This window comes from Erythrolamprus reginae, chromosome 3 (genome assembly GCF_031021105.1).
Source record: "Erythrolamprus reginae isolate rEryReg1 chromosome 3, rEryReg1.hap1, whole genome shotgun sequence".
In the NCBI taxonomy this organism is placed as follows: Eukaryota; Metazoa; Chordata; class Lepidosauria; order Squamata; family Dipsadidae; genus Erythrolamprus; species Erythrolamprus reginae.
The window spans coordinates 42,667,319-42,683,118 of record NC_091952.1 but is presented as its reverse complement, the minus strand read 5'-3'; the positions used below and the strand labels follow the sequence as shown (position 1 = coordinate 42,683,118).

At 38.1% G+C, this 15,800-nt stretch overlaps 1 protein-coding gene across 1 annotated transcript in view; it reads right to left on the bottom strand.

Moving 5' to 3' along the window:
* Window positions 1-3,812: 3,812 nt before the first annotated feature.
* The window catches only part of FAM83C (family with sequence similarity 83 member C), a 28,053-nt gene continuing 16,065 nt past the window's right edge, over window positions 3,813-15,800 (bottom strand). Inside the window, exons 3-5 of the mRNA XM_070744972.1 lie at window positions 14,790-14,957; window positions 10,848-10,972; window positions 3,813-5,681 (exon numbers count right to left, since the gene is read on the bottom strand). Of these exons, the coding sequence (XP_070601073.1) occupies window positions 4,820-5,681; window positions 10,848-10,972; window positions 14,790-14,957 (1,155 nt within the window). The 3' untranslated portion in view covers window positions 3,813-4,819. The remainder of the gene's footprint in view (window positions 5,682-10,847; window positions 10,973-14,789; window positions 14,958-15,800) is intronic.

Here is a 15,800-nt window from a genome sequence, read left to right as displayed (position 1 = left end):
TTGAATGGACCCTTGTTCTGTCAGAGTACTGCCCAATGCAAGAGCTGCCTGCTGCAAGCCTTGTATAAGCAGGTTTGATTTGAGTTAGTCTTCCTCCCTTGTCCCCCCACCCAAGTACTCCAGACCAGGGGTGGGTTCCTCTTGGTTTGGACCAGTTCTATAGAACCGGTAGTGACTCAATGGTGACATCACAATGACAGCACGGAACAATCCATGGACACCACCATCTTTTTTTCTGAATTTTTTTTTTAAAATGTACTTTTTTTCCTTCTTTCATGCATGTGCAGAAGCCGTGTTTCTGGCACTGTGCAGGCAGTTACCATCTTGTTTTCGCCTTTTTCCTTTTAAATTTTTTTTGGAATTAAATTTATTTTATTTTTTAAAAAAAATCTGAGCATATGGAGAAGCCGAGTTTCCGGCACTGTGCATGTCGCCATCTTGAGGAAGCAAGGCAGAAGTGAGATAAATTAGAACTCACTGCTACTTGGGTCCCCTAAACTTTTCAGTCCCAGAAGGTGACCGAAAAATGCCCTTCTCCTGTTTTGCAGCCATGCATCATTTTCTGCCTTCCCATTTTTAATTAGTTTTGCCTCCCATTCTGAAAGGAGTTTCAAGAAAAAGGGGACAGGCGGGTGAAAGAAGGATCCGGGAGTGGGAAGGGAAGGGATTGGGAAGAATAAGAATGAGGAAGGCTTCCCAGCTCAGATAAGGCTTGGAGAATCCAGAGTGTGTCTTTCCCCTTCTCTCTTGCAGTGATTTTATTTCTAAAGCCCCCATTTCCCTAACAATAGAACTAAGCTGTCTGCCTGTAAACTATTAAGAGTAAATCCCACTGAAAGAGAGCAGCCTTATTGCCAAGTAAACTTTTTTAAAAGTTAATCCCCTACTTCCCTTCCCTTAAAAGAAAAGAAAGGAAGAAAGAGGAATTGTGTGTGTGTGAGTGAGAGAGAAAAGAAGAAAGAGAAAGAAAGAAGGGAAGAAAGGAAAGAAAGAAAGAAAGAAAGAAAGAAAGATGAAGTCCTTGGAGCGGGGCGGCATATAAATCTAATAAATTAAATTGAAATTAAATTAAATGTATGGGCTGTATAAGAGACAAAGAAAAGAGAGAAAAGAAAGAAAGAGAGAGGGAGAGAAATGAGAAAGAAAGAAAAAGGAAGGAAGGAAGGAAGGAAGAGAGAAAAACTGTGCTATTTTACACTTAGAGTTATTTCACTGCCTTTCTTTTGCCCAGGGCTACCACATATTTTTAGGGATTTACATGCATTCAATGTCTATAGTCCAGAGCATAAATATGTATGTGTTTATTTTGTACATCAGGTTGCATAAGTCCAGCTTAATATGCTATTCCATAATCAGCCACATCAGCCATAATATTAATTACTGTTTTGAACAGTATGCAGGTTGTATTACACGAATGGCTAGTTTATATCTGAAATTATGACTGAACTATTTCTGCACCTATATTGGTTCTCACCGCCAGGAAGTTTCTCCTTAGTTTCAGGTTGCTTTTCTCTTTGTTTCCATCCATTGCTTCTTGTTTTGCCTTCTGGCGCTTTGAAAAAGATATTGCCCCCGCCTTCTTTCTGGCAGCCCCTTAAAAGCCTGTTGCCTTTTACACTATTGAGCAAAGCATGTGAGCCATTTCCTCCTTTCAGTGGTCCATGAAAGTATATCTATAGTATGTAGATAATAAAGTTGAAAAAAAAAAAAGAACAATATTTTTACAGAGCTGTAGGTTCGTTGAGGCTGGGTGTGACAAGGAATGGCTGGGAGGGGAGGGGTCAGGCGAGGCATCCGTTGACGTGAGTGACATTAAGTTGGCCTCTTTAAATTGAAGAGTAAGTCATCTGCAGACCTTCCTAGTACAAGTTACTTAATCACACAAATAACATACGATGCTGTAAATGCCAGAGAATGTTTGTTTTTGGTTTTTTTGGCTTGTGAAATCCACTGTATTACTTTCACTGTATAAACCCTCATATAGCACAACTGAAGTTGTGTTAGCATGATGCACCAAAGTACAGCCAATTACTATTTAGCTCACTATACTGAATAAATCAGTTAATGGAGTGTGCTATATAGGCTCACAGGGTTGGTTAAATGACTAAATCTCCCTCCTTATCACTTTGTAATCCCTTAATTTGGACTAACCATAGATAAATGTATTGTATGGAAATAGGCTTACACTGTATGCAAATTAAAAAATCACCTCATTCTTGATAAGAGTGACAATGGAAAAGGACAGAATGGACAGGGACCATTAAGATATAGAAAATCTGATTTCAAGCGTGGATGGATTTTGTGCTAATAAGACTATAGCCTTAGGCTTTACAACTTTTAGCTCACGTCTTTTGGGTCAAGAGCTGCACATGGATTGAGGTGTATCAGGTCATACTTTAAAAATTATTGGGTGGACTAATTTGCTTGGAGTTCATGTTCTTTAATTAAAATTGCTATAATGAATATAATTATTTCCTAGCCACAATTTTAATAGGACTGTGCAATGCTTTAAAGACTGATTCAAAAGGATGCATCTGCCTATAACTACACATCTTAAAACTGCTAAGGTGGAAACACTGATCAAGAGCTTCACAGTCCAGGTATAACATCCCCACTTATCCAGGGCTTATCACAACGTGAACCCTACGGTTAAATTTATGATTTGGGAGACAGGTGTTTTTGCAAATGAATTTGGAGAGAAATAGCACAAGCTGGAAATTACTAGAGTAGTTCTCAACTAGCAATCATTAATTTAGTGATTATTCGAAGTTACAATGGCACTGAAAAAAGTGGTTTATGACTGTTTATCACATGATCAAAATTCAGACACTTGGCAATTTATGATGGTTGCAGTTTCCTAGGATCATGTGATCACCATTTGTGACCACCTTACAAGCAAAGATAACCGGGAACCATGTTACTAACTTAACTGCATTGATTCTCTTAACAACTGTGGCAAGAAATCTTCCCATCTTTGGTAAGTCTACTACTCCCAGTTCACATATTATTGCTAATGCCCAAAATATGAAGTTGTTAAATTTTCATATCAAGTCAGGGTTCCAAATAACACCTCCAATGAAAGAAAACCCTGAGGCTTGAATTTCCTCAGAGTTCCATTTTATTAGAGATGTCATATTGGCACACCTGGGGAAACCCGACCTTGAAAGCTTCCGGGTTTTCCCCAACCAAAGAAAATCCAAGTCCCTGCCCCAACCCCCACACCTCTATCCCATGGTCCAATCAATGCACAGTCCCAACTGGAGATGCTTTCCAGTCACACCCTTTCAAGTGCAGGGCAGAGTGGCCTTGACTTTGGAGAAAGGAATGTTATTTTGACTACATCTCTCCCCAGCTTCATCCAATTCCCCCCTCCCAGTTTCACACAGCACTAAATGTGAGCAGGCCCAAAATAGTTTCCAGGCCTGACACAACACTTATGAGAGTTTCCCACATTGATATAAAGATCAAACTTTCCATGTTGCAATTTGTGTTGTAAATTTTGCACTAAGTATCAATCTACAATCAACCATTGGATGTCCTGTCAGCTTTACCCCAACGCAATCATGCCATGCTTTAACCTTTCGTGGTGTTGTTGATTATGATAATCATGGTCATTACAGTCACTATGACCACTACAGACTTTAAGTTTGCTTTCAGTTTCTTTAGCAGATTTTAGTTTAATGGTGTAGGAGTGCTACTCGGACTCAGTTACCTCAAAACTGAGTTGTGCCAGATGGAGTTATTTATTTTTATAGCCTATATTATTTGCATAAAACTGCTATACTTTGTTTAGTAGATGATGTATAAACAAATAACATAGAATACTGTTTATTTCAAAGACACCAACAGATTATACATTGTCAAAGTTATGATTAACCAGAGAGCGAAAGAGACAAAAAGAACAAGAGAAAAGAGTACATTAAATTGTTACTGCCAAACTACCAGTTTTTGAAATTAAAACAATGTTAAATTTATTATTAAAACAATCATAGCTTTCCTTGTGATTCCTTCATGAAATCTCAAAAATCTAGGTTAAACTAAACTCCCTCAGGAAGCATATCAAATCTTTATTTTCAGAAATAAAAAATGTCAGTGGTGACAATTTGTTCATCCATACAAAGTAAGATCAATGACCAGTAATTGATATGTTTAACTGCTGACATATACTTAAGCATTCAAAGAGCAGTCTTTGAATTCAGAGGACTTACAAGAACATCATTTTGGTTGGAATTTGGTTGGGACAGAAAATGGCTTCTTCTGAATTTACTTATTATAGTAGAAATAAATTGAGCTTGGCGTTGATCGTATAAACTCATTATTAAAATCTGTTTGACTGCTTTGAATTATAATGTTATATGTACATAGAACTCTCTACCAACCATTTAAACCAAATTGTTTGTACTGTAATGTATGTATGTAACATATTTTTGCTGATAATATATATAAAACCAATTTTACTTACATACTGATATTTATCAAATTGTTTAAATTGGTAAATTAGTTTAATAGTTCCCACCCACCCAGAGCTATTAAACCGAGAAATAACCTTGTTCTAAACATGTCTCTCCAGTATTTCAGGAATTCTGAAGAATCCTCATTATTTCTGTGAGGCAAAAGCATCAGATAGTGTTTCAATGTTCAAAATGCATATTCTTTCAAAATAACTCTAGAGGTAATAAGTAACAATCTTAAATCTCTTTCACAGATATGTGATTATTTTTCTGGCTTTCTTAAGCTTCTTTAAACTTTCCCAATATTTTTGAGCTAAATCTAATGTATTAACATAGTTTCATTGCACATTTGAAATATTTCTGTTAGATTATATTTCAAATCGACTATGCACTACTTTTGATTTTGATTTGTTATAGTTGGTAATCATATCCAATTTGCTGTGACCAAGAATCATCCTTTTTTCAGCCCTATTTATGTTGCTTTTGTTCTCCATTGGCATATCCTCAGAGGCATCAAGGAATCTAGGAACTGTGCCCTTCATTTCATAATTTACAGTTTTAATAGGATTGTTAATGGATTCCAATTTGCTGTATCCATGAGTTACTGGTTTGCCATCCTTATGGAGTATGCTTGCATTTTCAACTGGTTGAGTATAAAGGAACTTTTTGTTATCTTTTTTCATATTCTCAGGAAGATGTCCATTTCCGATGCTGTCAGATAATATAGGTGAAGATACTGATAGAAAAGATGTCTTATGCTTAATTAAATTTGAAGCATCATTGAGTGGAGGCTTTAATTTATCTAACATGCTGCAGTTAGAGTCTGGCAATTCCCTGGGATGGTATCTCAAGTCATTATGTCCCATTAAGCCTGGAATGGTCTGTCTTGTTTCGCCTGGAGTTAATTCCTTCTTTTCACAGAATGCATTGGAAATTGAGTGGTTATGATATGGCGATTTCTTGATGGTCACAACACTGGCATTTGAAAGAGTACTTGACGGACTAACGGCTTCATACTCATTCCGTTGAATGTGTTTTAAAATGGGGTCAAATTTCTGCATGATCTTGTGAGGAGAAGGGGTGGAATTTTCAGCAGTGGGGATTCCAAGTTGATTCACTGATCTAGATTCAGCATATATACATCGGAACTCTCTGTCAAAATCATCAACAATTTTTCCTTTGAAGTGCATCACTAAACAGGTATGTACCTGGCTGCAGAGCCATGTAAAACTGAAATGAAAATAATGCAGGGACAACATGAAACATCAACATATAATTAAATTGTGCACATTTATAATATTGAAAATGCATTGGACAATAACATTCATTTACCACATTAGTACTATTTTAAGTACAAGGAAATTGGCCACTTTGGGGACAGGGATGAAAAACAACAACAACTCGAAAAGAGGCATCGCGGAGAGGGATTCGCCCCGAAGATACACCACCACCCCCAATGAAGCAGGGAAGAAGCAAGTAATCGCCCTCCCCGCTCGATCCCATCCAAAGCCATACTTGGGATCTGAATCAGGTGCTTCTCCTCCGGCCCCGTCTTTCCCCATTCCCAAAGCGGGATGCTGTAGCCCAGGATCCCACGCATGCCGCCAGGGAGAAACAGGGGATGGGATTCTGTCTCTTCCCTCCAGTTCACAACCACCTGAACCATGAAGAAGCGCTGGCTGTGGAGAGCAGGGGGAGGTGGGGTAGGAGGGTGCATGCTTGCTTTCTTGTTAAAAGCAGTGCTGCTGCCACCATGCCCCAGCGGTCGGTGCCGCCGCCGCCAGAGCTGCTTCTGCTCCTTTCTGACTATCCGGTCCTCTTCGCCCCCGTTCCTCCTCCTCCTCCTCCTCGCCGCCACCTGCCTTCCTGCCGCTCCCAGAACTGAGATGTGGGCAGCTTGGTGGGGGGCAGAGACCCACCTCCGCGGGCTACCTGCTGTCATTGGGGAAAGTGGACATGCACCTTCACCTCTCCCCCAGGTTCAAAACCCAATTTAACTTCAAAGCTGAGAAAGCTCAAAGTCTCAAAATCCTAGACCCGCTGAGGAGGGATATGGGTGAGCGAGAGAAAGAGAGACAAAAGCGGGTGGGCAGGCCCTATACAGTGAAGTCTGGGTTAGCCGACATTTCAGCTATCCGACTATCAGCCCGCCCATTTATGTCGGATAACCGAGACTCTACTCCTCTATGCTTATCAGAATATTTTTAGCAGTATTGCTGCAATACAACAGGGTACCATTACTATTTTAAAGCATTGAGAAAATAATAAGTGGAACAGTTCGATGGTCAAAATCTTAGATTACTATATTTATGTGTTTATGCTATATGCTATGTTAGGCAATAAATGAAGATAATAGTATCCAAACAAGATGTTATGGTTAAATTGTTATAGATAAACATTTTAATGACAGACTCATAAGAATTATAAGGAATTGGTTGCAAGTTAATTATAGATTTCAAATGTTATACTTATGGCTCAAGAGGAGATCTGTAGCCACCCAGTGTGACTGGAGCTCATTTAGAGAAGAATTACAAAATGACACCGTTTAGAAGAACTCTTGAGGATTTAAAAATGGTACAGAAAAATAATTTTATAATCTCAGAAAATACAACCCTTGGTGGGGATTTTTAATCAAATTGATCTCTAATCCTAAAATCCCTTCAAAATAACAGATCACACTGCCAAATTATATAACCATGGTCAACTTCCTACTGGACTCATTTTAAGCTGGCATTTTGGGATGATATATTGCATCACTAAGATACTTTGAGATGGCAGAATATAGTAACGTGACATGGAGTTGGCAGACTTCCTTAAGTAAATAGGGAGGACAAAGTTAAAGCTGCTACTAAATATTTGTTGAGTGAGTCAAGTGTAGATTGTTCAGGTGGAACAGAAGTAGATGCAATTAAAGTGAAGAAAAAACATTTCTCTTTAAAATGTAGTCAAAGGTTTGCCAACTAAGGCAAAAAGAACTGAAGATTAACTAGTACAATATGTAAAATGAATACTGTGCTGCTGTGCTGGATCATTTCTCTTTTTTTTTTTTTGGGGGGGGGGGAAGATACTTGAAAGTAAATGTACTGACGGGTGAGGTGACATTTTCCCAGGCCATGGTAGTTCATGATCCAGGGATTCTTCTGGAACAGGTGGTAACTTGGCCAGGAGAGCTTTCAAACAAATATTTCTACTGTGCTATTCTGAGGTCAGGAGGCACTGCTCATGGTTTCTTGTATTTTAGTCATTTTGCAGTTGGACAATTGCAACACACTATATAGGGGGCTGCCCTTGAGGAGCACTTGGAGGCTGCAGCTGGCCCCAAATGTAATGTAATGGGTGCATCACAATACACTAATCTAGTACTGTTGCTGTACGAGCAACCATGACTCCCAGTAGGCTTCTGTATATACAGTGTTCCCTCAATTTTCACGGGGGATGCGTTCCGAGACCACCCGCGAAACTAGAATTTCCGCGAAGTAGAGATGCGGAAGTAAATACACTATTTTTGGCTATGAGCAGTGTCACAAGTCTTCCCGTAACACTTTAAACCCCTAATTGTAATTTCCCATTCCCTTAGCAACCATTTAGATTATTACTCACCATGTTTATTTATTAAAGTTTATTAAAAAAATATTTATTAAAGGCGGACAAAAGTTTGGCGATGACATATGATGTCATCGGGTGGGAAAAACCGTGGTATAGGGGAAAAAACCGCAAAGTATTTTTTAATTAATATTTTTGAAAAACCATGGTATAGACTTTTCGCGAAGTTCGAACCCGCGAAAATCAAGGGAACACTGTAATTCAAAATGCTGGTTGATACTTTTAAAGTCCTACATGCCATGCTGCTGGGTTACTTATAGAACATGGGTTTCAAACTCATGGTGTCACATTGCCATCACAAAGTTTTTTTCCCTTTGTGGAGCTGGGGTGGATGTGGCTTATGTGTGACGAATCTAGACCAAGGGCCACCAGCTTTACACCCATGTAGAACAACCTATCTATCCCCAATGATTTCCCCTGTCCCACCAGATCTGGAAGAGAAGAGAGGCTCGAGATCCTGTCGGTGAAGCAGTGTTTTAGGAAGCGTGACTTCTTTGTCCTCAAGAGATATGTACAGCTCTAATTCTATTGGTTTTCCAAAGGAGGGAAGACTTCTCACCAAGCACTGTTAATAAAAATCTGGCATGCTGGCAATGAGCTTTTTATAGGGGCCTTAATTTGATTTTTAAAAATTGATTTAGACTATGTACTATGATCTCACTTTTGTTGACTGCCCAGGGGCCCAATTCATTAGATGAGTAGTCCTGTAAATTATTTACAGGTTTGGTCCTCCTTGGCAATATCTGACTTTTCTAACAGATGAGATAGGATGGGCATGATTCCAAGTGCCATTCCTTAAATGCCATCTGGTAGGACCTTGGAGACACCTCCATGGCTACCCCAACCCTTTTTAAAAGCCTCCCCCATGAAATTTGTACACCCCACTCCCTGATTCTAAGCCTGGGATGCTGTGGCACTTTGGTGGGAAATATTACATCTTTTTCAGGGTTTGGAGGTTTATTTTTTTGTTATGGAATGTTGCTATGAGCCACCTAGGACTGTCATCTATAAGATAGGCAGCCCTATAATATTATTTTTAAAATACGTACTGTATATGAATATTAAATAAACAAACATATATAATGCTTGTCGTGAGTCAACCAGGATGCATTTTTATGTGAAAGTTTGAGTCACTGTTACCTGGAAATAAGCTGGGGAGATCCTGAGTCACTTTTCAACCTAGTGTGTTGCACAGGCTTGTTTTTAAGGTAGGAAGTTGTATACAGGTAGTCCTCACAATAACCATTTGTTCAATGGCCATTTGAATTTGTGATGACCTTGAATGAACCATATTAATAACTAGTCCTCAAAGCTGTTGCAGCACCCCTGGGGTTACATGATCAGAATTCAGAATTTTGGCAGCCCACCCTTATTTACAACTACAGGGTGCTTTTCAACTTTGCTCACCCACCTATCACTTCTCACCATCTCTGGTTCTTGACTGTCCTGCCCTCCATTGCCTCTGCCACACCTTGCCGTTCTGGATTTTTCACTTCTTTCTGCTGCTGCTTCTGCTGAAGCATGCCCAGCCTGGCCCTTTGTAGAGGCACCCACACCCTTCTTGAGGGCTCCAAAGAAGGCTGCATGCAGCTTCGGGAAGCCAGCAGCTGCCTCACAAAGGGCCAGACCAGGCGTCCCTCATCAGGACTGGGAGGAAGGAGATAGACACGGTCAGCTGGGGGTAGCAAGGGCAATGGAGTGTAGGGTGATATGGGTGAAGGCAGAGTGCGGGGCAGCCAAAAGAACAGAGTTGGGAAGAGATAGTTAGGTGGGGCAAAGTTGGACGGGAGGTGAACATAGAAGGGCAGGAGAAGCATGATGTCCTGGCCTATTGACCATGTGGCCCTGGCCTAATAATGACCACCAGGAATACTGAAGCTCTACGTAGTGCAGTCATGTGATATTTTGCTTAATAATTGTTTGCTTAGCAATAAACATTCCGGTCCCAATTAGAGCGATTAAGCAAGGACTCTCTTTATGGTCCTCTCCATTCCTTGGAGCTAGTACAAGACAAACATGTAATACAATAATTAGGGGGATCAAAATTCCCTAGGATTTATTTCATTTTAAGGATATATATTTGCAATATTATAATGCATTCCTGGGTTTGTTTTGGGGGAGGAAATGCCATAGCACTTAATAGGCTTTTATCCTAGAATACTTTCCCTAAGCATATTCTTTCCAATTGTTGAGATATCCACTTCCACGACCTTCACTTGACTAGAAAATTATGAAAATTCAGAATCTCTGAAAAGTATTAGACTGTGGGGTTGGGATAGGAGTTAGAATATGTTTTTCAAATTGGAATTCTAAACTCCTGTTATAAGAGACACATTTTTAAAACATTCTTTAAAAGAACTGAACTTGTATTATATATGTTTTAATATGATTTTTAGTATATTCACCATTTGTAAATTTCATATGATTTTTAGCATATTCACTATTTGCAAATTTCATTTTTCTTCTACTGAAATGGAAGATACACAGTTTTGTGTAGCACTAGAACAACACCTGATAGAAGGATACAAAGCACTATATTTTTTTAAAAAGTAATTTAAATAATAATTTAAATAATTTGCTTCATTCATTTAGTCAAGGGTGTCTAAAAGTCATGGTTAAAACAATCAAGTTGCTATTTGCAACTGTGCAATAGAAACTTTGGCATCTGCTTTTTTTCTTAACCATACTTTGCAATCACTCTGAGTTAAGACATATTAGTCCCAGAAATCTCCAGACAAACAGACAATGCCTTTGCAAACTACATTATTCTGAAGTATACTTGATATTCCTCACCTGTAAGACCCTGCAAGAACTTGTTCACAGTCAATCAACACAAATTTCTCAAGGGCTTGTCCTGTAAGCTTCTTGCCAGCTTTACTATAGTATGTATCTCCACTTACAGATCTTATGCGCATATTCTAAAATAATAAGAAAAGCAGAAAAAAAGATTCAAAACAGATACTGCTGACTTTCTGTGCAGAGCTTACCTGTATATATAGTGTAACCCCATGAGTGAATGTGAATCTTGGAATTAAAGGTTGCAAAACACACCTAAATCAATAAATGTTTTTTTTAAAATATTGTAAACTCCAGCACATGCTTTGTTAATTCTATCACTTCTAACCATAGTTTTATCATTTCTTTTCAGAAATGTCTTACAAATTTTAAAGGATATAAAATTGCAATCTAAATTAAGTATATATAAAATATAACTACAGTACTACAAATGGCATAACCAACAATTGATTTGCTTGGTGTTTTATTAGTTAATGTATTGGGAGTAGTGGATATAATTTGGAATTTTGCAAGTATGATATGGTCTCTCTCACAAAATGATTGTTAAGATTGATGCAGCCAATCACATTTATCAGAAGGAAAATTGAGTACCCCCTGGTTTTATTTCCAAAGAAAGTTAGGAGGGGTGAGACCCCCTAGATATATTGTTAGAAATTCAGATTATGCTCAAGATGGTATTTCATTTTGCAGCACACATGTTTCTCCATTATTTTTAATTAAAAGAATAAGGAAAATAAAACCAGGCAGCACAGAGTGGAAAGAACTAAGTCATATGTTGGTGGGCACACAATAGACTGCTAAGTGCCTGATGATGGGAAATCAGAAACCAGTATAATTTCAGTAATTTCCAACCCTTATATTATATATACCAAGGATGGGTTCTTTTTTTTTTACTACTGGTTCTGTGGGTGTGGCTTATTTTGTGGGTGTGGCTTGATGGTCATATAACTTGGCGGGCAAGACTTGGTGGTCATGTGACTTGGCGGGCAAGACTTGGTGGTCATGTGACTGGTTGGGTATGGCCAAATCAATGTCACTCACATCAAGGGGTGCCTCCTCTGGCCCCTCCCCTCCCAGCCTCAACGTATCTATAGTTCTCTAAAAATGTTGATCACCTTTTTTCAGCTTTATTATTTACATACTATAGATGTACTTTCATGGTCCACTGAAAGAGGAACTGGCTTACATGCTTTGCCCAAGAGTGCGACAGGCAACAGGCTTATTACGCATTGCCACAAAGAAGCAGGCAGAGGGGGCAATGCATTTTCCAAAGAAGCAGAAGACAAAACAAGAAGCAATGGATGGAAACTGAACAAAGAGAGAAGCTTCCTAAAACTAAGGAGAAACTTCCTGACAGTGAGGACCAATATAGGAGCAGAAATATTTCAGTCATAATTTCAGATATAAAATAGTCGTTTGTGTAATACAACCTGCATATTGTTCAAAACAGTACTCAGTATTATGGCTGATGTTTGACAGCAAGCCTAGAAGTCAAAGATCATAAGAGTGCTTCTTTCTCTTTATGTATACAAACCATGACATATCAGCATATGAAATTGGACTTATGCAACTGATGTACCAAATAAACACATACATATTTATGCTCTGATTTATAGGCATTGAATGCATGTAAATCCCTGAAAAATATGGTTGCCCTGGGCAAAAAAAAAAGCAGTTAAATTGCTCTTAGATGTAGGGACAGTATAAAATATTAACACATGCTAAATAATGGAACAATTAAAAATAATAGAGTTTTTTTTCTCTTTCTTTCTTTCTTTCTTTCTTTCTTTCCTTCCTTCCTTTCTTCCTTCTTCCTTCCTTTCATCTCTCTCTCTCACACACACACACACATACACACTCTCTTTCGTACTTTCTTTCCCCCCCCACCACAAACACACCTGATTGGGGCACAAAGTATCTGTAGTTACAGAAGTTTTCATTTCTCTCTAATACATCGGATACTAATCAATACCCTATTTCTTGACTACATAAAGCCTAAGGGAAGAAGAGGACTAACGTTAAAAAAGTTTACTTGGCAGTAAGAATACCGTTTCTGTGAGATTTATTCCTGATAGATACACATGATTGCAGGCAAATAGCTAGCTCCGTTAACTCGCTGTAAGTAAAATTTCTATTAACTAAACAACCAAATATAGGAGCAAAAAGTCATAGCAATAGTCTGAGTTATGCTTTTCTGCAAATGGAAGTACTATCCATTTTAACCAGACATCAAGACTCATTAGTTTGGAATATTAATATGGGTTGCCCCGAACTTAGACAGTACTGTACTTGTTTTCCTTGCAAACTAGCTCAACTTTGGGTTTTTTAAATCTTACTTTTGTTTTACACCACCTGCTTCGGACCAAGAGCTCCATTTTAGGGAAAGAGAATGGAGGTGGGGGTTGGAAATAAAGGTACCACAAGAGAGAAGGGGAAAAGCATGCTCTGGATTCTCCAAGCCTTTAATTATTTTATCCTACACTCTCTCTTCTATTCTTTCTCTAATTCTATTTCCCCCGAAGGTGTCTTCTATTACCTTCATTGTGTATTATTGTGTATTGGACAAAATAAACAAACAAACAAACAAACAAATAAATAAATAAATAAATAAAAAATAGAAAAAGAAGGGGACATGAATGGTGTGGGCTGGGAGTGGAGGTCGTCTTAGTCACGGCCAGTTACTGCTTCCTTGAATCCCCATAACTTTTCAGTCCCCAAAAAGCGGCTGAAAAATGCCCTCCTGTTTTGCAGCCAATTTCTGTTCTTGCCCCCTTCCCATTTTTATTTGATTTTTCCTCCCACCCTGAAAGGAGCTTCAAGAAAAAGGAACCAAGGGGACAGGAGGGTGAAAGAAGGATCCGAGAGTGGGAAGGGATTGGGAAGAATGAGAATGGGGAGGGATTCTCAGGTTTGCGTGTTTGTTTGTAAAACAACTGCATTTGCAAGATACAGTTTACTCTAATAACAAAATTAATTGATCTTCCATTTGCTAACGCCAGTCATTTTCCCTCTCAGATATAAATGTCAATGGACACACATTCCCTTGCCTTTTTAAATATAAACTACAGCAGCAGCAACAACTATAGTAGATAGGGTAAATGGAAGTGACAGTTATTTTTACTTTTTTAATACACACACATATGACGTACACCTGTGCATCTTCCTGGTCTGTTTCAATACAGTCTGATGCCTAAAGCAACTTTCTCTCAATCTTGTTGAGCATAAGAAGTAAACTTCACTCCATTTATAATATATAAACGTGGCAAGCATGGATTTAAGCAAATATGTCTGTGCCATCTTTAATTTTGACCCAGCCAATCAATTAAAATAATTGGATGAAATCAATGTTTTATCTTCTTTATACTGAAGCACGCTAAAAATCTGTGATTGTGGACTGTTTTTTTTCAGTACTTGGTTCAGTAAATAAGGTTCAGACACTGTTTTTCTCTGGGCTGTTGTTTGTTCAATGGGTATGTGAAATGCAAAGGTTGAACATATGATATCTATGAGCACATAATTCTTTGGAAATACTTAAAATTTTTACTTGCCGTCTAGTTGCACCTTATGCTTCAGCTTTACATGAAAAACAGATTATAACTCAATCCTCAATTATCCAATTAGGTGTATTATTGATATCATACCACTTAACAGAAAAGGGATAAATATGCATCAGAAAGTATCCTGGAACTGATGTTTGATGAAAGAAACATTATAGATCCCTAAACAGTCAATAATTTATCAAGGACCCTAGGAAGGAATACTTACAATGCTACTGTTGTTGTCCTCTGATTTCAATTATTGCCTTTTGCTGAACAAACCAAACCATGATTGAAATAAAAGTAGATATTGTCTTTTTTCTTCACTTTCATGTTCTATTACTTCATATTTTAATATTGACATTAAGTTTTAAAAAACCACTAAAAATGATTGAAAACATACCAGAAGGTCATCCATGGTGACTTCCATTTTATTGCACATTTCTGTAAACTCCTTTAGGTTTTTTTCATCAAGGATCAGATAAACAGGAACACGACGTTTGTTTGAAGCTTCTATCAGATCACTGAGTATTTCCATATCTGTGAATTGATCCATCACAATTGCAATCACCTGCACAATTTTTTGATAGGTAAAGTGGAGAACGGAACAGAAGAAATTGTCAAAACATGATCAGTGGATTTGCTCTATTAAACAACCCAAACATAAGATCTTTTTAAAGTGCTTCTGGCTGCAATTTTTAAAAAAAATTCATCAAGGCTTTTTCTGAGTAAATATGCTTAGAATCGGTTTGCTTTAATAAAACCAATAGGGCAAAAATAGTACCTAAAAGTCAATTTTGAAACTCTGTTCCATAGTGCTTTCTCACTAGTTATTATTTCTGAATCTTTTTTCTTTTTTTCACTCAGAGAAAGCTATGGGCAAATGACTGCGTTCCAGAGTTGCTGAGCTTTTGCAATACAGTATATCTTTCTATCACAAAGAATTATGAGAAGCTATAATCTAGTGACACTTCCTCATGCATATGCGTGATATAAGACACTTTGCATGTTATAGACTGGTAGATTTGTTCCAGAATTGTTTTCCGTGTCCATTAACATTTAATAATGATGACATTCCAGATGACTGCATTCCTGGAAGGAACCAAGTAATTAGTCTCTATTATAAATCTTGATTATCGTGAAGTGTATGTACAAACTGGGATGGCACCTACGGTAATCTGCCTACTCTTTCTAGATTTTCCTGCTGCTTTCTCTTCTGACAGAACATTTCCAGGATGAATTGATGGAACGCTTGGCTACAAATATAGCAGAATAGGGCGGCAACATTTTGAAGAAATTATTCTGATCTAAATATTGTGAAGGTGGAGAAGTATTTGACTTGGGGCCCAGAGGTGTTTCCCCTGGCGGAGTATTACTTGCCCCTTGCCCAAGGTTTTTTATAAAGAAGCAATAG